Genomic DNA, 23,696 nt, shown 5'->3' on the forward strand with positions numbered 1-23,696 from the left:
GGAAGGGGAGACAACTCCCATTCCCCCGTGCCGCCCCCTCCCTGCCCCGGTGGCCCCTCCACCCCATCTGGGTTCTGGGTGGGGAGGGAGTAAATTTAAGAGTGGTAGGAAGAGAAGGAGTTTGTGCGTGCTGAGCCCCCCCAGACGCTCCTGAGAAATCAAGGGGTAATAGGGCCCCCTCACCCGGGGTCCCCTCCCCATAACAAGGGGGACAGGGGAGGCCAAAATGGGGCGGTGGAGGGGAGTTAGATTGTCAGCTCTGGTTACTGCTAAAAAATCACCCTGAAGTTGAAAGTTTGGAGGTTCCACACCCCCAGGGTGGGGGTGAGGGTCTGTCCCCCAGTGCTCAGGGGAACGATGAGGCAGAGGATGGGGATAGCACCCCGGAGTGAAGGGGTCTGTGTGGGGTAGGTGGTATCCTGGGGCACGGGTCCCTGGGGGTCACAGGGGGCAGCACCCCAACAGGAAGGAAAAAGGGGCAGCTAAGGGTCCCTGCTCTCCCTCCTGGAAATGGTGCAGTGGGAATGGGGGACTAGTACCCCCTAAGGAGGCATTCAGGGAGGCAATCCCGCTGTCCCTCGGCGACATCCAGTCCTGGTGGTTGGTGCTGTTCCGGGGTGGGGTGCATGGGCAGGGAGAAGGTCTGTGATGCTGGGTGGGCTAGTGGTCTGCGGTGTTTCGGAACTCGCCGTTCTCGGTGATCTGCAGCCGGGTGGGGGGGGCGGGGCTGGGGGCCACGTTCCAGGTGGGGCAAGCGTCACACGCGGGTTTGTTGGACCCAAGGGGGGAAGCTGCCTCTCCTGCAAGACACCAAAAAGGAGAGCGCGGACTTATTGAGACGCTTCGCGGGGGGCCTAGGTGCCAGCCCCTTAGCAGTGACCTCCCCCATTGCCAGCCCACTCCATAGCCATGTCCCACCCCCTTCCCCCAGGAAACCCCCACCCCGCTCCTATCCTATTTTGTTTCTCACCTGCAGTAGAAGTTACATCTTCTGGGATCAGGGAGAAAAGAATCTTACCCCAGACTCCTAACAGGGGCCTTCAACCCAGGGAGTCACACCAGGAAACCAGTTCAAAAGAATCAAGTTCCCACCTACCCCCCAAGATAACCCCTGTATCTTCCCCTGCCCAGCCTACCCACCTCCTCTTGGAGCCCCCTCCCAGCCCACCCCCAATCCAAGGTAGGAACTTTGTGTTGAGGGAACAGGGGAGGCAGTACAGCAAAACCTCATTAATCCAAACCCCTATGGAGTTGGAATTTTTTCATAATTTGAACAAAAACTGGGCTTGAGTTTTCCTTTATCTATGAAGAAAGGGTATGCTAAGCAAATTAATAGTGGAAATGTGTCTGTAGGAGGAATATTTAACCTATACCAGAAAACAGACTTTTCAATCCTATCTATTCATTAATGCATGCTCCCTGAGGGCCTCCAGTGGAAAAGCCTTATTCATTGAGGTTTACTTACTGTATATATTTTGAAGACATGTATTTCATTAAATAGACACTGTCATTCAGTTTTGTCACTTATTCAGAGTAGCCATCTTCTCAAATATAACATTCCAAATTAGAGAGGTTTAACTGTACTGGGGGGAAAGGAAGGGGATTCAGGGAAGTGATGTGGGAAGATAAAAATATTGTGGGAGGGCTGCCTCTCTCTCATGCTAACCAGAACCGACTAGGAACTTCTGCAGAGACACAGCATGCCCCAATCTCTGTATCCCCAGGAAGCAGAAATACTTCATTCCTTTCCACCCCCACATTCCTTTCAGTCCCTCACCCTGGGCTCCTACTTAACGGGTGAGGAGTACCAGACCCTACTCCCACCCTAGGTCCTATTGTATCACCCCCTACGCTCCTGGACCAACTCCTGGTTCCTGCCCTCAACTCTGGCTTCTGTTCCTCTGCTAGGAGAAAAGAAATCCATTTGTACTATACTTCTGGTTGCTTACCTGACTTAAAACACAGGCACAAAATTAATTTTTAAATTAATGGCTGAGTTGCAGAGGCACCAATACCTAAAAGTGGTTTAGCAAACGTTTCCCAATTATTTCCTGGGCCATAGGGCATTTAGGCCTGGCAACGTAGTTATGTCTGAGCATACTTCTAAAAAATACAAAAATATTCCAAGTAGAGGCTCCCAGATCAGCTCTCCCTTCCAAATCAAAGAGCTCCCCTTTCAGAAGATCACCAAAACCCCAGCCTTAAGCAAAGCTGCCTTCTTAGCTTGCTGAGCATCTCACACACTTTCTATAGATAAGCAAGAGAGAAAATTACATATGGTAAGGAATCCCGATTATGACAGGAGAGCAGGGGAAGGAAATCTCGGATTTCCTTCCGTCTGCTCGTCTGTTGGTGACAGCACACAGGCATGCCCCCCACCCTCCCCGGACCCAAATTTAGAAAGTAGATAAATTAGGGTGCCATTATTCATTTTATAACAGAATTCACTGCGGGAGTCCTTTAAATGGTGAGGTCCCCTGGTGCCTTTTAGCATCTGTTTACAGATCACTAACTACTTTGACAGAGAGGTTGGGCAGGCAGAGAGTTAAAATTACAATGTGAGAAGCCACTGCCCGCTGCAGATCAACCCTACAGAAAATAAAGCATCTCAGAAATGAAGTCGGTGGCTGACAGGTTCCCATTTACTAGCTTTTTAGGTAGCATTATGTGTCCAGCAAGGCCACTGGGTGGCGGGAGAGGGGGAATGAGTGGCATTAGCAACCCTGGGATGTGAGCTCTGACAACAAAATAGAGGTTATTTAACATGCTGTTCCTGGCATCTCTGCCTGGGAATCAACATGGCTACTGAGCCCATGATCTTATCTAGGGAGACATCTTACCCCACTTCCAGCTCCCATGCCACATGGCCCAGTCCTAACATCTGTTAAGACTCCTTTCTTGCTTCTCCTTGCTGCATTCATCCTCCTTGCTGCAGACTGTCTTCACATATGAACAGCATTCTTTCCAGGCCCCCCCAAACCTCCCTGAATTAACTAGCCCTTCCAAATTCCCATTCAGTGGGGCTGAAGAGGAACCCCGTATACCTTTTACCTCACAGATATCAGAGGGAGGAAGAGAGAGAAGCAGGTGAGAGGTAGAAGGAAGAAGGTTTAGAGAACCAAGGTTAGGAAAGAAAGAAGAAACCCCAACCTACCTGCTGCAGTCAGCACAGCCCCTCTAGTCAGGGTCCACCAACCCATCATCACTGCCACCCCTAATGAATCCCACCCCTAACCTCACAACCCCCAAGGACGCTCTGGTGAAATGGGGGGTGACAGACATACACTGGAGAGGAAGAGGAGAAGGACTGAGAGTCGGGAGGAGGCTGGGGGTGGGTTTTGTGGGAGAAGGAGTGTGACCTGGCACTGTGCTGGGCCTGTCCAGGGTAGGTGCCTGGTGTTGGTAAGGTATCACTGAACCAGCTGGGAGATAGCAGGAAGTACTCTGTCTCTGTCTGGGCAGTGCCTTGGGAGATGGGTCTACATGGAAGGTGTCAGGAGGGCGGGGTCTGTGGAGGTTGTTGGTGTGGAGGGCAGCCATGAGCGGGGAGAGGCTGTGGAGAGTTAGAGGGGATTGGGCTTCATGACCAACCTGAAGTGGTCCGGAGTCACCTCCCCCTGTGTCCTCCGCCCGTGGTCAAAGCGGAACCAGGAGAATTACCTGATGAGGAGCTGCAGGGGGAGAGAGTGGGGTCATGGGGTCAGGAGCCTGGGTGGTAGTAGTGGGGAAGCCTGGCGGTCAGAGCAGAAGAAGGACCATGGGTGGGAAAGTGAGCAGAATATGGGGAGAGCAAGGGTAAGGGTGCAGGAGGGAGGTCCTAAAAGCTGGCTGGTGAGAAGAGAGGGAGGCAGGAGGGAGCAGGAAAGCTAGTCAGATGTGAGAGCCAGAGCGGTAGACAGGCCAAAGGAGGCTGGACTTAAACACTGAGGGAAATGAGAGCTTACAGGGTGAGAGGGTTCAAGAGCTGAAGAGTCAGGAAGACTCTATGAGGGAGCTGTCCAGGTGTCAGGAAAATTGGGGAGCCAAGAGAACAGAGGTGATAGGGATCTGAAGTCCCAAGAGCACAATCCAGAGCCTGGGGAAATTAGAACTCATACTAACGTGTGCTCTATTCTAGTGAAATGTAGCCTTTAGCTCTCTTGGCCCAAGAAGAGCTCAGAGGAAGCTGAACTCCCTGATTGAACAGGAGCAGGCACAAATGGGGCAAGGGTTCCAAGAACTGATAGTGTCTGGGGGCGAAGAGACTGAGGTTCTGGTAGAGGTCCTCACACACACACGAAGTGGGAAAGAGAGGGAGGGAAGGCACAGGGGGTGGTGGGGCTGACACTGCCAGGAGTGACAAAGGCACAGACAATGGGATGAAGATGGGGTCACTGAGGGGCTGCAGGGAGCAGTCAGTGGACAAATGGAGGACAATGGGAGAGACAGATGGTGATGGGGTTGGGGTGGCTGGTGCAGTGAGGGCACAAGGACAGTGGGATGGATGGGGATGGGACACGGAGAAGATAAATGACATTGTAATTTCCACCTGAGCGTCGAGCAGCCTCTTCTTGGGTTCAGGTAGTGGCTCAGCCATGGTGGGGTGGTCCCGGCGCAGCTCCTCCTCCACCAGCATCAGCCTGAAGGGACGGGCTTCAGTGGGGTTAGTGGCGGGCACTAACCTGCCCTCGGAATCCCTGACCCCGGGAAACCGCAGCCCTCTGGAAAAGCCCCGGGCACCTTTCTCCCCTGCCCTCAGAATCCCTCCATTATCCCTGTTATTCACCTTTCTCTCTGAGACTCTCACATCTCCCTACTAAGGACAGCTTTCTGAGCCTTCCAGACCTCTTACCATCCAGTTAGCCCTGGCCCTCCATGTTCCCATTCAGAACAACGTGCCCTCTGTGGCTGAAGACCTGGCTTCCACGTCCCCCATTCCACCTCACCGCGCCTAGGCCATCTCCAGTTAGCCCCAGGGACGCCCCTTGCCCAAGAGGAGTCTCTACAATCATTGTCTCAGCAGCTCTGAGCTCAAGGTGATTTCTCATAAAGGATTGCAATTAAAACAGTGGTTTTCAAAAAAGTTTCAAGTCAAGCCTTTTTCTTCTAATTAATCTTACTCAAATACACATTTAGAATGGAACAAAATAAAGCTGGCTCTGGTTGGAGTGAAACCCCAGGTCCCACTCATTTCTCAAGATAACTGACACCCTTGTTGGGACACCTCGTTTGGAACCTAGGGCTCTACAGAGCAGATGAGAATATTTACAGGCTTTATAAAACAAAGGGCATTCCTTTTCTAATGGAACACCCTTCCTAGGCTGGAGAGGTAGGGGTGGCACAGGATAGGATGGCCAGGGGCTACTCTGGCCCAGGATCCCTCACTAGGTTTGGGGCGAACATGACCGGCTGGGTTGAGAATAACCAGTGGGGAATCCCAGTCTAGGCTGGGTCCAGATACATAGTGATTAGTGGACAGTAACAGGCACATTTTCCAAGGGCTTTAGAAATTATGCTATCAGGAAAGAGGTCAGCATTTAGAAAAGGGACATTTACTGCACTAAGCAAAAGGATTCTTCTTCCTTTCTGGTAATAGGTGAGTGAGTGGCATCCCTGGGAGTAGGGGGTGTGCTTTCCTCATAATGTCTAGAGTTGGGGGTTGGGGGCTGAAGAGGGAGTTCACTAGCTCTCTTCAACCTCAGGCTCTCCCTTGTTACCCCTCCCCAGGCCGCCCCTCACCTGCCAATGATGCTCTTGATCTGTGAATCCTTCTCCACCTGCTGCTGCCTTAGCCTCTTCTCACTCTGCTCCAGTCGAGCCTGATACTGCATCAGGATTTTGCTGGTCTGTTCTTCCTGGGACAGCAACCTCCGCTCATACTCTTCCAGCTTCCGGTTGGACATGTGCAGCCGCTCCTTCAGTGAGTGGATCTCCTCCTCATACTCCTTCACCTGCCCGCCGGGCACATGACCCCGCACTGTGAGGGGCGCCCTGTCCTGACCCCACCACCCAGCTTCCATCCCTGCCTGCCGAGCACAGCCACTGCCGGGTGAGGGACATCCCAACCTCCTCTTTCAGCCCTTTCCCTGCCTGTTGGTCATATATACACACTCACTTTTTCAAAGGGCTTTCCGTGGAGACTCCCTCAAAATGAAGCAAGATCATAGACTCCCTGAGAGGTATGTACATATCCTCACAGGTGCACCTGAACACATGAGGACCCACAAAGGAATCTAGACAGACTCATGGATGCACCTTGAATGACTGTACCCAGAAATTAAAGCTAAGGTGACTCCTCAGCCCCAACCCAGGCCACAGAACACACGGGAAAGACCGGGAAGGAGAGACATTGGCTAGAGAGAGGAAAGGTCCAGTTTTGGAGACAATGGGTCTGGGCTTCAGGTGAGTCCAGGCTGAGAATCTACAAATGCTTCTTTGTTGATTATGACCCTGGAAGAGTCATTTTACCTGCCCTATTGGATCTAAAGTCTGGAGCTCTGCTATTGAATTCAGTAACCACTAGCCACATGTGGCTACTTGAAATTTAAATAAATCTAAAAACTCAGTTCCCCAGTTGCACCAGCCACATGTGGCCAATAGCTACTATATTGGACATGGAGATTATAGAACATTTCATCACTGCAGAGACTCCTACTGAACAGTAGTAGTCTAGAGCCTTCCTCAACAAAGATTCCTCATCTGAACCACAGAACAGAAAAAGTGATTTGAGAGTATTTTCTCATTCTCCAAAGAGGGTACATAACCAATCTCATAGAAACAGAGAAAAGATGTTAATTCATTGCCTACAATGGCTACTTTGGGGGCATTAGGGCTTAATTGTCTCAAGGAATTTGCTGGACCAAGTCCACCTAAATCAGTCCCAACATTTTCCTATGCTCAAAAAAACCACTTCCCCTAAGAAACTTCTCTTTGCTCCCCAAGTTGGAGCCATACCTTCTTTACAGCTGTCCTCTCCTTCATGGTCCTTATAGCCATGGCTTCCTCAAGGAGCCTTCTGCTAAGTTATCTGTGTGTACCTCAAAGCTCTTGCTTTCTTTGGCTCTGGGCCACCACCAGCTGAGCGTCTGGACAGTCTTTCCACAAATGGGCCAATGTACACCACTTTCCAACACTAACCCTTGTCACCTATGCCCATGGAGCACTGACCAGGTAAACTAAACATCACTTGTAGTACAACTGCAACCGTTCTGCCCCTGCCCAATTTATCAGCTCACGCTGCTAGTAAAGTAACTTCCCTTTTCCTGAGCAGTCATCAGAGCCAGGGTTTATGTTTTCCCTGGGGAAGAACATGGAGGTACGCCTAATGGAGAACAGGTTTTTCCTCAGATAGTCTATCACATGTATAACCCACAAAAAAAGAGCTGGAATTGGATTTTTCAATGAACTGACTATATCTGGTCTCCCTGAAGAGACTGAAGGCTTCTCAGGAGAAGGGATCAGGTCTTTATCTTTTCTTTCCACCATAACTTCCTAACCATGGATGTTTCCTTTGGCAATGACAAGAGGCCTTCCCTGTGGGCAAGGGAAGGACAGGGGCTTGGGGCTGGTAGGGCCAGCGTACCCTGTCCAGTCGGCTCTCATCCATCGACTTAGAGTATTCCTTGAGCTTGTACTCTTCCCGCTCGATGTGGGCACTCTCGATGTCAGCTGACAGGTGAGGCATATTGGAAACCCAGGCCACCGTCCGCTCAGAGGCTGGCATTGTGGGGTTCAGTGTGGATGGCGTCTGAGAATGCTGGGACAGGGTAAGGTGGGGGCAAATAGAGGAAAGGTGGAAGAAGGCAGGGTGCATTTAGAGCAAGAGCACTTACAGAGATAGAGTCCCAATCCTATTCCCTTGCTCTAGCTCTGATCACCTTGTAAATGCTATGCGTTATTTATGTCTCCCTTCTGAATGTGAGTTCCTTGAGGGCAGGGATTTCTCTCTCTTGTTCACTGCCAAATCCATAGTGCCTAGAGCAGCACATGACACATAGCAGGCACTCTACACACATTTAATGAATGAAGTGAGAAAATTGTAACTTCAGACCACAAACTAATCTACCTCCACCTCCCCAACACATTTCCTTCTTCCCTTCCTGCCTTCTTCCCACCCTTACCTACCTGCTTGGTGATAGAGGGCTTGAGCCCCGCACCCCCTCCGCCACCGCTGCCCCCGCTGCCTCCAATGCTGCCCTCCTTGCTGAGACTCTGTTGTCGTGGACGGGCAGGGCCATAACTCGGCTCTGGTGACTGCAACAGATTCCCGCTGGATGGCCGGGGTTTCTGGGCAGCACTGACTGTCAACTGCTGAGACTTGCCCCTCTGCAACGGAGGTGGCTGGCCCCCGCCACCCCCACCACTGCCCCCTCCACCACTTCCACCTCCAGGCCCTGAGGGGGCAGGCCTCTGGGGACCAATGGTGATCTGGGGAGGGGACAGCATATGCTGCAGGTTGTCCTGGAGTGAGAGCTGCCGACGGGTGAAGTCACTACCAGAGGGTCCAAACTCATCACTGTAGCTGTGGCTATGAAGGATGGAAGCAGCAGGGGGCTTAGGGACCCCTGAGGAGAGGTCCTCGCTCTTGCTGTAGCCATGGAATGGGGCAAAGGTGTCCCCTGGGGGTTCTCCACCTCGGTGATGGTGATGGTGGTGATGATGGTGATGGGAGGAGGGTGGGCCGTGGCCACCACCCCCTCCGTGACCCCCTGGGGGGCCTGGCCCATCAGCAGCCATGTGGAAGAGAGGGTTCTGGAAGGAGAGGGGGATGCGCAGTTGCTGGGCAGGGACACCGTCCGTGGTGACACCCATCTGGCTGAGGCGCATGCCAGCTGCCGTGATGGACGAGCCACTCCCCTGGGAGAGGCGTCCAGCTGGTGCAGGCCGCAGCCCCAAGGCCGCTGTCAAGGAGGCCTGACTAGAGTGCAGCAGGTCCCCGACGGCTGCCAGGTTGGATACACTGCTGCTGTTGAGGCGGCCACCGGGCCCGTCACCTTGCAGATCCAGCATGGAGACACTCTTATTGACACTAAGCATCTTCTGCTCCGGCTCCGTGATGTCTGAGCTGCTCGTGCAATATGCTGGTGAGGAACGGGCCAGGGGTGGACGGCTTACATAGAACAGGTCTTTACCCCCACCAGGGGGTGGTGGAGGTGGCTTTTCCTTGGTTGGGGAGGGGAGGCGAGCCATGTCCATAGAGCTGTCGGAAGGGAAGGGGGCATACAGGCAGGAGGTAAGGCCGAGGCTACTGGCAATCAAGCCTGCTATGGTCAGGCACAGGCCTTGAGGGACCCGTAGGGAAGGGCTGAGAGCTGGCTGTGGCAGCTCTGGTCAGGGCAGGCTGGGAGGATGGGAAGGGATATGTGGGAAAAGGAAAGGACAAGGCCTCTTCAGGAAGGGAGATGGGGGCAGCAAGAGGAGGGATGAGGGGCAAGTCTGGGCAGATATGGAGGAGATGAGGGTGCACGGAGGAGGAGAAGAGGAAGGTGAAGGCCACTGGAGTGGGAGAAGGGGAGCAGACAGGAGAGGAGAGGAGGGCGGGGGAGGGGAGAACCCCTCACCTGTGGAGGCCTCGCGCCATGAAGGACTGAAGGTCGATGGAGCTGGAGAGAGATGGAAAGAGGGGCAAGCACAGACAGAGAGAAGGAGAGAGGTGGGCAGAAGGCGTGGACAAATGGGAGGAGAGGCGGAAATGGTAGAATGGGTATGGCATCATGGAGGGAGAGAGACAGGCAAAGGAACAAGCAGGGAGGTCATCAAAACAATGAGCAGCAGCTGAGGTGCAGCGCCACCCATTAGAACAGCTGTGGTAGCTTGGGAGGCCTGGCTAGGGTCCAAGTGTTACTCCTCTAGTGCTGGGTCTGGCAAGGTCTGCAGGGTTCCGGTGGGAGCTAGGGCAGGGCTTATTTTCTAACTAGTACAAAAATATCTGAATGTATAGACACTACATGGCTGATCTAACATGTACTGGTTGAACCTCAGCTCTGGGACAGGCATGGGCAGGCAGGGGAACAAGGCTAATCAGAGCAGGCAGTGAGACCCCCTTGGCTTACAACAAGCTAAAGAAGCCTCTGCACTTTTCTGGGGCTCCACATTTCTTGCTACACCTAGTTTTAAAGGGCTCTCGGCCTAACCGCTGTCTCCTTACCATTTTCTATGACAACCTACTTCTTTTTCTTTTTCAACCCCTACAAAGGTACACGTGGAGCCCAGATGATCAGATGATCAGAAACAGAAGAGTAGGGGGTCCTATGGCACAGGTAAGGGGGTCCCAACGTGCTCACCTGTTGAGGTCCCGCATCATGTAGCCCTGCATCTCAGCCGATGGGCCCCGCAGCACCATGGGCTGAGGCCGGGGCCGCTCACTTTGGCGGCTTGGCTGCCTTTGGATGTTGGGGTTCCTCAGAGCTGTGCTGATGTCATTGAGGAGCCGGGGTAGTGGGCCCAGCTTCAGGAGGGCTTCCTGGAAGGGTGAGGCTGTTACCTGGGGGCTAAGTGCCCAGCTCTACAAGGGCCTCAGAGGGTGCAGATGGAGGGTGTCTGAGCTGGGGGAGTGGTGATGATGCGTCTGAGAACAGGGAGGGAGAAAATTCTGTGCAGAGAGTGGTCTCTCGGGCCACAGAAGACTCTGGAAACATCTGGGGACAGGGCAAAAGGGCATTTGCTAACCTTGCTGAGCTGGGGCAGCACCTCCCAGAGCAGGGCATGCAGTGTGGAGAGCTCTCGGCCCAAGTCGATGTAACCCTCAAAGCTACTGCTGTTGGTCAGTGTGTCTAGGTTGGAGATCTCATACAGGAACTGCTGCATGGAACCCCACTCCAGCTCCAGAAACTCATTCATGAATCCTAGAAAGTCCTCCTTTGAGGTAAACCTGGCCAAGGCATCCAGAAGATAGAGGTCACAAACACACACACATGGCCTCACACCCACCCGTCTCAGGGTCTCTGGGGACTCAAGAGACCCTTGCTGCCCACTCTCGGCCCCCTACCCCCGAGCCTTTCCTCACTTGGAAAAGTTGGCTAGGTTCTGGATGACCTTGGCGATGAGGGTGAGGGTTCGTGAGGTCTGCTCATCTGGGTACTCCTGCATGAGCCCAAAGAGACTGGGCGACATAATGGCAGGGCAGAGGAAGCGCAGGAAGAGCGAGGCGCTGATCAGCCTGTCAGCAATGTCCTCCCGACCCCGCTCTGCGCAGCGCAGTCGCCAAGATGCAAACACCTCCTTCAGCTCCCTCGGGAACACGCTGGGGGGAAGGGTTAGGGAGACAGAGAGAGAGAGAAAGAAAGAGAGAGACCGGGACTGAGCCCCAGAGACCCTCAGCTTCCAGGGAACATGCTGAGGGGGGTGGTAGGAGGTGAGGGTGTGGAAACAGGTGAGAGAGACAGGCAGGGAGGGACCGCAGGAGGAAGACGGGAGGCTGCTGGAAGAAGAGGGCTATGGCAGAGGGAACAGACAGATTAGGGGGAGAGAACGGGAGGGGAAGAGAAGGTGAGGGGAGAGAGACACACAGGAGAGACGGAGGAACATGTGAGAGAGACAAGGAGAGAAGAAAAACAGACACCAGGGAGAGACAGAGATGGGAAGAGATGGAGGGTCACTTGAGGTACAGGGAGCTCGGACCCCCCAACTCTTCTGGATTCCGGGGAAATGGGGATGGAGGTGCCCCAGGCATGATCCCCAGTCCCTGGAATGACTCAGAGCTCACTCTCCTCATCTCTCGTTCCACTTCACTGTCCCACTGACACCTTAAACTCTGACTCCTGTAAAGAGGAGCTCAGCAACATCCCCATACCTCCAACTGGCTTTCCTGGTTCTGTCAGTGAAGCCCCAGGTCTCCCAACACCAGCCTCCTGGCCTCTTGAGTCATCCTTGACTCCCCAGACATGCCCCCGCCTATCCAATCAGTTGACGATTGCTGCTGATCCTTTCCTCAGAGGATCCTTACAGCAGCCCTTCTCTTTTCCTGCCACCATCCTGATTCAGGATCTGATTTCTATGCTTGACCTGTGAGCAGTAGCTCCCAACTAGCCTGGACTTCATTCTTCCTACTCCAGTCACCTACAAGCCCCACTCTACCTAAAGATTAATCTTCTCAGTCATGACACTTCTTAGACCAGCACCATTAATGAATGACATACCGTATCCTACCAATGCACTCAAACTCCTTAACCGGCAGGTGAGGCCTTCCAGATCCTAATTCTAATCCCCGTGTCCAGACATCTCTCCCACAACTATTACGAGTTATGTGCGCCATTAAACCTGTCCTAATTGCTGTCCCTGAAAGCTCCTGGGCCTTTTCGTTTTCATGCATGTGCCTTCTCCTTCAGCCTTCTCCTGAAATGTCTTCTTTTCCCACCATATCCAAACATCAAAGCCCAGCCCAGGAGGCACCTCCTCCATGAAGCCTTCTCTGACCTTATGTTACATGGCAGGACCATTACCTGTCACTTAAGACATCCTACAACTGTTCTGTGGCTTTCCTGTGTCTGATTTGATCCTACTCATTCTGGTGGAGGCCCTCTGAGGGCAGGGGTCGGGCTCCATTCCTCTCTGCCTACTTTTACAGCACCCAGCACAATGCTTTGCCCGTAGGCTGGTCCTTAGTCCTCTTTGAGGATGGACAGATGGATGAACAGATGAACACAGGACTCCCCCCACCCCAGCCCCCCCAACCCAGAGTTCCCAGTCTCACCAATGGGAGTTGACCACCTTGCACAGGGCCAACTCACAGCACATTCGCAGGTTGGCCTGGTGCTCTGCCAGACTCGACGCTGTGCACTTGATAGGGTCCACCTCGCAGTTCTCCTCGGACTCATACAGAGCACGGATGAATTCTCCTAGGGGGAAAAACACAAAGAGGAGTGGTCACACTCTCCAAGGGCAGGGACAGGTGCTGCTGGGTTAAGGTATCTCAAAATTAGGTGGCTGGAGGCTGGTGTCCAGAAACTATGGGCTTGGAAGCATCGAACCTGAGGAAGGGTGGACTTGGGGTCTGGAGTAGCCAGGTTGAGGGCTGGGGTGAACATGTGATAGGTTTGGGAAGAAGAGAGCTGAGGGTGGGCCATACCAATGGCATCCTTGAGGTATTTCTGACCAATCAGTCTCATGTACTCTTCTATGGCTTTAGTGGCGAGCGTGTTCTCGCGGAATATGAGGTGCTCCCGTTCCATGAACCGGTCCACCTCAGACATGGCCATGTCTGAAAGGAAGTCCTGGGGCCCGGGAAAATCCAAGGGTCAGCCTCTGTATAACCCAAACTCATGAAGTGCCCTATCGTCACTGCCCACTCCCAAGCAAGTGCCCACTCCTAGGTCACCTTTTCCTGTAGGCACGGCACTCACCTTGGCCTTGCCTGTACTCTGCAGGATGTGAACCAGTGCACTAGCAACCTCCTCCTTGCCCTTGACATTCAAGGCAGGCTCCAGTACTGCACAAAGCATCCGATAATGGTTGGTGACATACTCTGCAAACTCCTTATACAGCTCCATGGGTAGGATGCTCATCGTCTGGTAACGTGCTTTCAGCCGCACAGCTGGGCAACCTCCTTTGCCCTTGCCCCCTGAACCACCTCCCGAGCCCCCTCCCCCTCCTGAGCCCCCAATGCCCCCAGAACCCCCGCTGCCTGTTGGCAGGGTTACGGGGTACCACTGCTCTGTGAAGTGGCGCCCAGCCAGGGTGGCAACGGGCACAGTCACCAGTCCGACATAGCCCGCCTTGTCCTTCTTGCGCTTTTTGTCTGAATCACGATACAGATGCAGCCGCAGGGCACGGACAGCCGGCAGGTTGTTAAACTCAAAATGCTCGCCCCAGAAGACGGTGTCCCCTGAGGCCGAACGGGGCTTGGAGGTGGTGCGTGCATACAGCATGTCATCGAGGCATAGCTCACAGTAGTACCGCTTCTTGGGGGGCAGCTCCCGAGCCTCTATGATCCACAGCTTCAACACATTGTCTACGCGGCGGCTGTTATCCTGGCATGGTGGGGTGGGCATAGAAGATAAAGGGGAAGGGACAGAGGGACAGAGAAACCAAAAGAGGAAATATAGTGAGATAAAGTGAGACAGAGTCTATGAGACAGTAATTATAAAGTTGAGAAGTTCACGCCCATGCAGAACCTGTGAATATGACCTTATTTGGAAATAGGGTCTTTGCAGATATAATCGTGTTAAGAAGTGGTCATACAGGATTAGAGTGGGCCCTAGATCCCATGACTGGTATCTACATAAAGAGAGAGATCTGAAGACCAGAGACAGGCAAAGAGACAATGGCCACGTGAAGATGGCAGTGGAAACTGGACAGATGCAGCTCAAGTCAAGGAATGCCAAAGACCACCAGCAACCACCAGAAGCTCTGAAGAGGCAAAGAACAGTTCTTCCTAGAGCTTCAGAGGGAGCAAGGCCCTGCCAACACCTTGATTTTGGATTTTTAGTCTCCTGAACTGAGAGAATAAAGTTATGTTGTTTTAAGTGGCCCAGTTTGTGGTAAGTGGTTATAGCAGCCCTAAGAAACTAATACAGAAGGATAGTTCACACATCAGACAATGGAATCAGCATTGGGAAAGATTTTAAAAGCTGGAATAGTAAACCAAAAATATTAAGGTGGAATTTGAAGGGGAGAACTAGGAAGTCTTTCGAAGACAGTGAGAAGTTAATTTTTAAAAAAAGAACTGCATAACTACAGGGTGTAAATGGGTGAGGCTATACCATTAGTGTGAAAGGGAGTCAGGGGGATACAACTGACCACTAGCTGTGGTGAGGGTGAGGTGATGTTGTACCATGAAAGCAGCATGGTTTGGACTGCATGGGTTAGATCGCATCCAGTATCTTGAGTCTAGTTCTTTAAGGACACTGAGAAACAAGGGTTCCCCTAGAAGAGAGCCATCAGGACTGTGAGCTCACTGGAAAATGAGATACAGAGAATAGCTGATGGAACTGGGAGCATTTCTCCTGAGAAATAAGTCTTGGGAAAAACAGACTCATAGAATTTCTGAGCCAAAGGGACCTTAGAGATCACGTAGTCCAACCCCACTCGCACCGGTTTTTCAGAGGGGAAACCAAGATCTAGAGATCTGGTTAACTGACAGCTGTATGTGTCCTACAGGAACACTGTAAGCAGGAGCAGAGTGACCACCTGTGAGGGTATCAGTGGGACATTCTACCTGCAGGGAGGATGAACCAGAGAACTCCCAGAGCCCCATCAGCAATATGAGTCTATGATTTCTATGGTAGGGAAACAGATCATGAGGTACAAAGGGAAAAGAAATGGGGGACTCAGAGAAAAATGGGGGTCACCTCCTACTCATCCCTGTTCCTTGCACCTTGGTCCCCTCCTACCTCCCAAGCCTCAACTCCTTTAGCTTGCCTTCCCCGCTAGGCTCCCAGCTTCCCCATGGCCTTGCCCACATTCCTGATACCTTGTTGGGTTTTACTGCCCGCTGTAGATTCTCGATCCATTTGTCCCTTTCAGCCGCAGAACGACAGGCAAAACATTTTGTTCCTGATGAAGTTGTTACCTAGAGAGGGGTATGGAGTTGAGATGGAATGCAAAGGAGAAGTGACTCCTAAAGACTGGAGACTCCACCACCATCTCTTCCTCCCTGGCCTATCCTCCTTTCTCCCAGCTCCCGAGGTTTCAGTTTCTTTGACATCCCTACCTGTGCCACTTCCCTGAGGCCGCTGCCCGGTGGCCCTCCCCAGCATACAAGACCCAGTACCTCAAAACAGAACTCCTGGCCCAGGATGGAGCTGTGCACTGGCTTGATAATGGAGTCTTCATCCAAGTTGAGCTCCAAGGCCTCAGCCGCACTGCTAGGACTCAGCAAGGACTCGTGAGAGTGCGACTCCTTAAAGCTCTGCATCAGCCGGGCCCTGGTGGGCAGGAGGTTCAGGACAGAGGATCAGGGTCCCCACTCGTCTTACACACTAGGGCTTGTATCAACGCTCTGGATGGGTACTTGGGGAAAGGGCCTTCTGAACCCCCTTGCCACACAGACACAGCCACAGATGGAAAGAAACCAGTCTATCCCTGGGGAATGACATGAGGGATATGAAAGAAAACAGAACTCTTTAAGATACCCTTTCCCCCTCAGTTCGCACCTAAGAGGTTGTGAGGACTGGGGACACCTGGTTATCTCAACCCAGAATGGATCATGGCGCAGAAAAAAAAAGAGAATGGGCAGGTTTGGGACACTTCTAGATGGGACTTCTATGTGACCCCCAAACCCAGAGCCCACTATAAGGAAGAAAAAGTAAAACTAAAGAGCCAGAAGTGGAAAGATGTTTGTCTGGGGCTGCCAAACAGCTAATGCTTATAAAACATTTAATAATTCAAAAAATGCTTTGTTTTTTAAATTAATTAATTTATTTTTTATGGTGACACTGGTTAACGAAATCCAGTAAGTTTCAACTATACATTTTAACAGTAAGGCATATATAATAATTCAAAAAATGAATGAATGAGGTAAGTTTTAGCAGGGTTTGGGGTAACTTGTTATATCGGCCCAAGGAAACTGAGGGTGTGTAGGGGAATCACGAGAAATAGGAGAAAGCTATGGGCAGGAAAGTGATAACGAAGAGACTGAAAATGGGGACTTGGGAAGAAGAGCTAGGGCAAGAAGGAGAAAAGGGGAGGCAAAGGTGTGTGCAGAAAGACTGGATGGGAGAAGATAAGGAAGGATAACTGGAGAGGGTCGTGGAAATAAAGATGGGGGACAAGGGAAGAAAATAGAAGATCACTGTGGGAGAGCAGAAGATAAAAGGGGCTGAGGGAACTGGAGGATGGGGGCACAGAACACTAAGGAACAGGATAGTGAGCAGCATGGAGATGGCTAGGGGATGAAGAGTAGAGAGAGCAGTAGGAAAGCGGGAGGGGGAGCTCGAGTGTGGGAGCCTCCATGAAGCTATTTATAGCAGCCCCGTCATCATCTCGGGCTCCATTGCCGTCAGCGCGACGCTCCCCAGCCCCAGCCCAGCAAGCCAAGGAGATGCAACCCCCTCCAGCCCCAAATCTAGCTCTGGTGACATGGGAGGGGGGCAGGGGAAGGTGTGACTCACCTATCCCAACCTCCCTATCTGCCCAATCCCGGGGGTGGCCAGACATGGGGAAAGGAAGGACAAGGTTCTCCCTGAGGAGTATTTGGGTGAGGGGGAAACCCAGAGAGGGACCCCAAGAAGCAGACAATAGAAGCAGACATCAGATGTCCCTCAACCCCAGTCTCAAAGACAGTGCTCTCTGTATTTCTCTGAGGATTTCTTCTTCACGCTTTAGTCCCTGGATTAACCCTATAGCATCCCCTTCCCAACCTGTCAGCCTGTACACATGTGTCAGCTTCCCCCTTCTGTCACGTTCTCCTCCATCCCTTCCCTCATCCATTAGTATCTGCCAGCCCCAACCCCACTCCAACCTTGTGGGTTCCCTCATACCCTTTTACCTAGATCATACTACTCTTCTCCTACCAACTACCGTTCCCTTCCCTGGATTCCTTAATGGCTCCTCTACTCCTTCTCTGTCTCTCTGCACAGCTACTTCAATTCTGGGCTGGAGCCCATACTTCCATTGGCCAGAAAAGTCCCTCTTTGGCTTCACCTTCGTCTCTTTTCCTGTCTCTCTGCTTGTCCTCTCCCTATCCCTTACCCCATAACATCTCACAGCCAATCTGAGGCCTTCGACCACTGTACTCAGATAATTCCCATTCCTCCAACCTCAATGTAGAGCCCCCTATATTCCCTACATCACATCCAGCTCATCCCTCCCACTCCAGCCCTGTACCGGTCATGGTCAGCACTTCGGAAGCGAGGCAGGATCTGGCGAAAGCTGCTGGTCCGGTCAAGTTTGGGTTGTGACTTCGTGCGTTTGATGGAGCTTTTTAGCCTCCGGCTCAGGAAGCCTTGCTGGTGGGCAGGAAATGGGGATAGGCATGGGTTGGGGCAGGGTCAGTTCTACCTACTCACCCCTCAGCTGGTAGAGACCCTGGCTGAAGGTGGGAGCAGGGAAAAGGCAAGTCTCTAGAGGCGAGGAAAGGAGGATAAAAGCCCTGCTATCAGTTTGTCTTCCTTTGCTCCCACGGGTGCCAGCGCATACACAAACACACACATACACACACACCAGCTTCGAGAAGGTGGGAGGGCTGGTCTGAGAAGCAGGGGGGCAGAGCCAAGAAGGGGAAACCAAAGAGGTGGGGAGAGCTTGCCAGAGCTGTGTCTTCTGCCTTTCAGTCCTCTCTCTCTCTCTCTCTCTCTCTCTCTCCCCCACCCTGTTCCCCTCCCCTTCCTGTTACTGACCCCTTTCTCAAAATCCTAGGGCTCCAGCTGGGACTAGAGGGGAGGGGACCCAGCTGAGCCCTATCTGGCAGGCACCTTCACTCACCGAGGGCCGGAAGGGCGCAGCGGGGGCGGCCTCCATGCTGTATTGCTTCCCCCCTGGGACGCTCTTCCTCCTCGAACGACCCAAGTGGTATTCTGGAGGGAAGGAAAGGGAAGGGCCAGAAGGGAAGTTTTGAAGGGGGTCGTTGTCGGCCCAGGTTTCCACCCCTGGCCCCAGCACATTGGCCCACCTCCCTTTGCCCCTCACTCCAGCCTCACCTACCCCCTGGAAAGCAGCAGGAAGAGCAGCGGCGGCTGAGAGGTTGGCTGCGGGAAGGAGGGGGCAAGGAACCTGAGCCGGAGCCCCCCGAGGGGGACGGAGTGGGAGGCCTTAGGCCCATGACTGGGGTTGGCAGTCAGCAGAGGGCCATGGCTGAGAAAGTCAGCAAAATCCCAGTAATAAAGGACACATATCTACAGAAGATAGGTCCTTGGTGCCGACCCCCCCAGGAAGAGACTAGCTGGGGGGGGGAGAGTTGGGTTAAGGTCATTGCCCATAGGCAAGTTTTCCTCTTCCTTCAGCTGGGCACATCTTCCACCTGCTCTCCGCCCTCCTGGAACCCCCGTCTGTCTGGAGGCCCAAGGCTGTCTCCCATGACCCCCTCCCTGGACTGGAAGGAGAAGTCTTGTTAGGGACCTGTGAGGAGTGACAGGGGGAAAAGACTGGGGACAGAAAATTCAAGGAAGAGGCAGGTAGGGAGAAGGGGAAAAAGGGGCCGGTTACATGTGCACTGCAGTGGCAGGGACTCAGAAGGCTAGGAGAAAAGAATTCAAGGAAATGGGGAAATGGGCAGTGGGGGTTGGGGGACTCCCAAGTGAGAGTAGGGAGAGGAGGAGGAGAGGTGAATGCGGATGAAGCTAAGACTGCCAATAGTCTAGAGGGGTGGCAGCTCTGAAGAGGGAAGCTGAAGCTCTGCTGCCAGGGAATCTGAGGGGCCCAGCGGCTAGAGGAGAATGAAAGTGGGGGCATGCCAAGCTCCGGCTTCAGCTCCAGAATGGCTGCCCAGGCCTGGGCTCCCCCCTCAGCCCCACAGTCACCACTGCAGCCAATGGGGGGGCAGGTGCTGCATCAGGGGCGGGGCTACCATCTCCAAGGCAACAAGAAGCCACAGGCTGGAGGGGGGTGGACCGGAAGAGCTGCTTGTTAACCCTGTAGGTTCTAGAAAATGGGAAGGCTACAGCAACATTTTCACTGTCTGATTCCAGAATTGCAAACTGCCCTAGAATCAGTCCCAATGTCCCAATGTTCCCCTTGCCTCTAAAACCCAAGTGTTAGGAGGCCTGCACACAAAAATGTGGATCCCATGACACAGGGGCCCTTGTCAGTCCCTCAGAAATATATGTGTAGAGCACAGAAACATACACTAAGCTGTGGAGATACGTGTATATGAGAATCGCGATGCAAAACTATTTGGATCTAGGTGCTTAGGAGGCAGACAGACAACTGTGAGCATAGGGGTGTCATGGATCCACAGCCCGAGACCCTGAAGCCCACATACCTCACAGATACATGCTTAGACATATATGAGTACTACAACAGGGGAGGACATACTTGGATTCCATTCACGTGAGAGCTGCTGGTGTGGACATATGGCCCGAGTCCCTCAGGCAATCATATGGGCAGCACATTACAGAAATGGACATTTAACCCTGAGATACACACATAGCCCCCACACAGGGGAAGCCTGTTTAACCTCTAAAATACATGCTTGAGTTCACCATGATCACATCCGCATCAAGGTAACCCTGCATCCTTCATTCACATGAAAAGCACAACCACATCCACTCTGTGTCAGGATAACCCCTTGTTCTCCCCCATATGGTCCCTGACTCCAACACAGGTATCGGTGATTGTTACCAGGACAAAGAAAAAACAAGGAGCAAATGTGTTAATAACCTTTCTGTTACACACTCAACAATGCATCTAAGGGCTCAGGATGTATCTTTCCTAGTCTCTGCATTTCTCAGGTATGGCTGTCTCACTCATTCCAGAGAACCTAGCTCAGCCATTATTTTCAGATGTAAGCTCCTTTAATAAAGTCTGACTTCAAATTCACTAAAATTTTGCCTTGGAACTAAAGAATTTACAGAAGGAGAATGAATTTGCTAACTGGTCCACTTGGTTCTTGGAAGTAATGTAACCTTACACATATTACCAGGAACTAAGATCCATGAACTCATACGTAAGTCACAGGTACATGGAGGCCAAACACACATGTGCTTACAAAGATTCACTGCTGCAAGTATAAGAATAGCAAAAACACATAAGAAAAGGGGGCAGAGTGACAGAAACCCAGGACATCCTGTTATTAGTGCTGCATGCAGTGACATGTACAGAAAACACAGCACAAATCCATGTACACACAGCAAACCTGATCCATATACATTGTGATCGTGGGTCTCTATGTCCCATCCCTGCATGATGTATACACGCATGCACGCACATAACAGCCACCTACACAGACCCGTAACACAGGCATTATGCACACACCCACACATGTACACACCCTCTGTACACACACAATTGCTCTTACACGCACACACAGCAAGGGCTTGAACTCCCGCGTCTCCGACCTCTCTAATCTTGCCATCACCCACAGAATCTCCCCTTGCCCTGCAGTCCCCTAAATCCTGAACCTTCTCTTTGGTCTTTCTTCCTTATCACACCCAGCTGGCAGCTCTCAAGGAGAGCCAGGGAGGGAGGTTGCCAGAGCAGAGTGGGGAACAGAGTTGAAGAGAGAGCAGAGAAATGGGGGACAAATCTCTACACTGGGGAGAGGAACATCTAATGACAGTCCCTGCCATGACAGGCCTCACTGTGAGCCAGCCTCTGCCTGAGTGGCCTCCCCGATCCTACAGGGTCTCCGAGAACTAAATCAAGTGAATCCGTGCTGTCTTCCATCTTCTCACTTTCTTCTCTCAGAGATCACTTTACCAAAAGGCCCGACTCCACTCTCCCTGCCCCCACCTCAGTTCCCAGGCCCCTTCTCCCACCATCTCCACCCAGTTCCCCATCCTAAACTCTCTTATCCTCACTTCTCTTTTCTAAATCTGGCTCAACTATCTCCCACATTCCCAATCTCCAGCTACTCTTTCTCTCTGGCTCTCTCTTCTCCTCCCTTCCTTTCTCTCCACTTTTCCTCTTTACCCCACTTTCCCTTTTCAGCTTTTCTGTCTCCACTTCTTGACAGAGTAGGGGTTAACACCTGCCTAGCCCAAAGGTGTTTCATGTACAGTAGGATTCCAACGAACACACTCACACACACTTTCTCCCTCCCCCCACTTGCATACCACCCACAACCAGACACACCCTGGACACCCATGGTGGGACTGACACAGATACCCAGATCAATGATGAAACACACATGCAAAGACACACACCTGCCACCAGGGACACAGAAAATCCTGCTCATGCAGCTACACATCTCCACACACAGGAGACTGCTGGAAGTGAGCCTCAACCAGGGACATGCATGCTCAGGGTCAGAGGTGATATTACCAGTCAGTATGGTCATGGACTGCCCCACAATCCAGTGGCCGACTCAGCAGCCCCCTAAGTAGAAACCGTGCAGAGGCAGGATAAGACAGGGCAGGCTTGCACTTGATGGCTGCACATGTGTGCAAGAGGAATCAGACCCCGTGTGCACATGGCACTGACACACAGGGGACATGAGCATGAACGGGAACACACACGCGGACACACAGGTTGCCGCCTCCACGGTGGGGCTCCAAGACCACCCCGCACCGGCCACCCCCGCGCGCTTGAGGCCCTGGCCCGCACAAGTCCAGTCCCCGACCCCCACCCCCGACCTCCGCTGTACCCTCTCCAGTTACCATAACTCCCCCCACTCGGAAGATGCAGCGAGAACATGCGGATGGGAGTGGCTGCCGCTTGCCGCCGCCGCCGCTGCCATGCCGCGGCCTCCCCCCACCCCCCTCCTCGGCGTCGACGCACAATGCTGGCCCACGCGGCCCCGGCAAGTGCTCCTCGTCCGCGCGGCCCCGCCTTACCTCGCACCGCCCCCCGGGTGAGTCGGGGGTGTCCCCGGTGGGGGAGGGGCCCCGCCCCTGCGCGGGGGAGCGGCGGGTTGCGGCGGAAGAGGGGGCGGCGCGGCCGGGCTCGCGCCGCCCGGCGCGGTGGGGGCGGCGGCGGCGGCGGGGCCCGGGACGGCCGGGACGGCCGCGCGGTGACGGCCGCGGGAACGGCTTCCTCCGCCGCCGCTCCCGCCGCTGCCGCCGTTGCCCGGGCCCCGCCGCCGTTGCTAGGCGACCGCTGCTGCCGTGGCCGCCTCTGTCACGAGCCCCGTCGCCCGGAGACAGCGCAAGAGAGACGGGGGAGGGGGGCGAGGGGACCCCCCAAACCAACTGGGCCTCCCATCATCCCCTCTGGAGCAAGACCCCCCTCCCCCGCCCCAACACACACACCAAAACCGCGGAGGGAATGTGAGGGGCGGCGACTCCACCCAGCAGAGGAGGAGCCCTGGATTCCAATGCCCCTCAAAGGTCCGGCGACCTCTCCTGGGCTTGGGCACCTACAGCCCCAGCACACACCTTCGCGGACCCAGCCCCCGCAAGACCTCAATGTCCCCAGCACATCCTCCATGCCCTTTACACATTTCATGTTGCCCTGAAAACCCGAACGTTTACCAGCTATCAACTCACTAAATCCTCCCCCCAAACATATATATGCATATGTGTGTATATATACATGTACATGTGTGTATGTGTATATATACATATGTACATATGCATATATATATATACATATATACATATATGCCCCTGGACCCTCTCCCAACCCCACTGAACCCCCAACTCAACAACCTCCATATACTTTCCCCATTCCAAACACACATGGGTGTCCCCACCCAAAACACACAGGGGATCCACACCAGAGACCCAAGACCCTGAGGACTCAAGGTATTGAGACAGATGCGGAATATGTGGGCAGAGACACCAAACACCAGACATACCAAAAACATGGTCCATGAGAATATTACCATTCTGGCCTGGACATATAGGTATGCACATGTGCACACGAACCTTTCCCAGACATGAACATGCCTCTGTGAGATACACACACGCACGCATACGACAGACATCATACACATTCTCTGTACACACTCCACCACCACCACCACCTGGCTGTGCTACCCACACACCCCTATGGTCAGAGGTGTTTATGACAATGACACATCCTTGGCCACCCACCTACCCAGGGTCCCAGAGGGCAGTGAGGTCTGGGCCTATCAGAAGAGGGCTGAAAGGAGCCAAGAGATAGAGACAGGCCACTCGCTCTCTCTAAGGAAGAAAAACTGGAAGCCTGGATCCCTAAGGGGAGGGGTAGCAGGTGGAAGAAAG

General features: G+C 53.2%; 1 protein-coding gene across 1 annotated transcript; it reads right to left on the bottom strand.

Moving 5' to 3' along the window:
• Positions 1–500: 500 nt before the first annotated feature.
• SYNGAP1 (synaptic Ras GTPase activating protein 1) lies at positions 501–22,102 on the bottom strand. The gene is given in 18 exon segments (XM_039856221.1): positions 501–710; positions 713–800; positions 4,529–4,619; positions 5,719–5,930; positions 7,562–7,735; positions 8,104–9,178; positions 10,263–10,441; positions 10,648–10,849; positions 10,985–11,221; positions 12,671–12,815; positions 13,046–13,190; positions 13,320–13,946; positions 15,389–15,487; positions 15,689–15,842; positions 17,743–17,864; positions 18,340–18,431; positions 18,559–18,602; positions 21,717–22,102. Coding segments are annotated over 18 exon segments (3,870 nt in total). The 5' UTR covers positions 21,851–22,102; the 3' UTR covers positions 501–660.
• Positions 22,103–23,696: the final 1,594 nt, after the last annotated feature.

This window comes from Pteropus medius, unplaced genomic scaffold, assembly GCF_902729225.1.
Source record: "Pteropus medius unplaced genomic scaffold, Ma_sr-lr_union100, whole genome shotgun sequence".
Lineage (NCBI taxonomy): Eukaryota > Metazoa > Chordata > Mammalia > Chiroptera > Pteropodidae > Pteropus > Pteropus medius.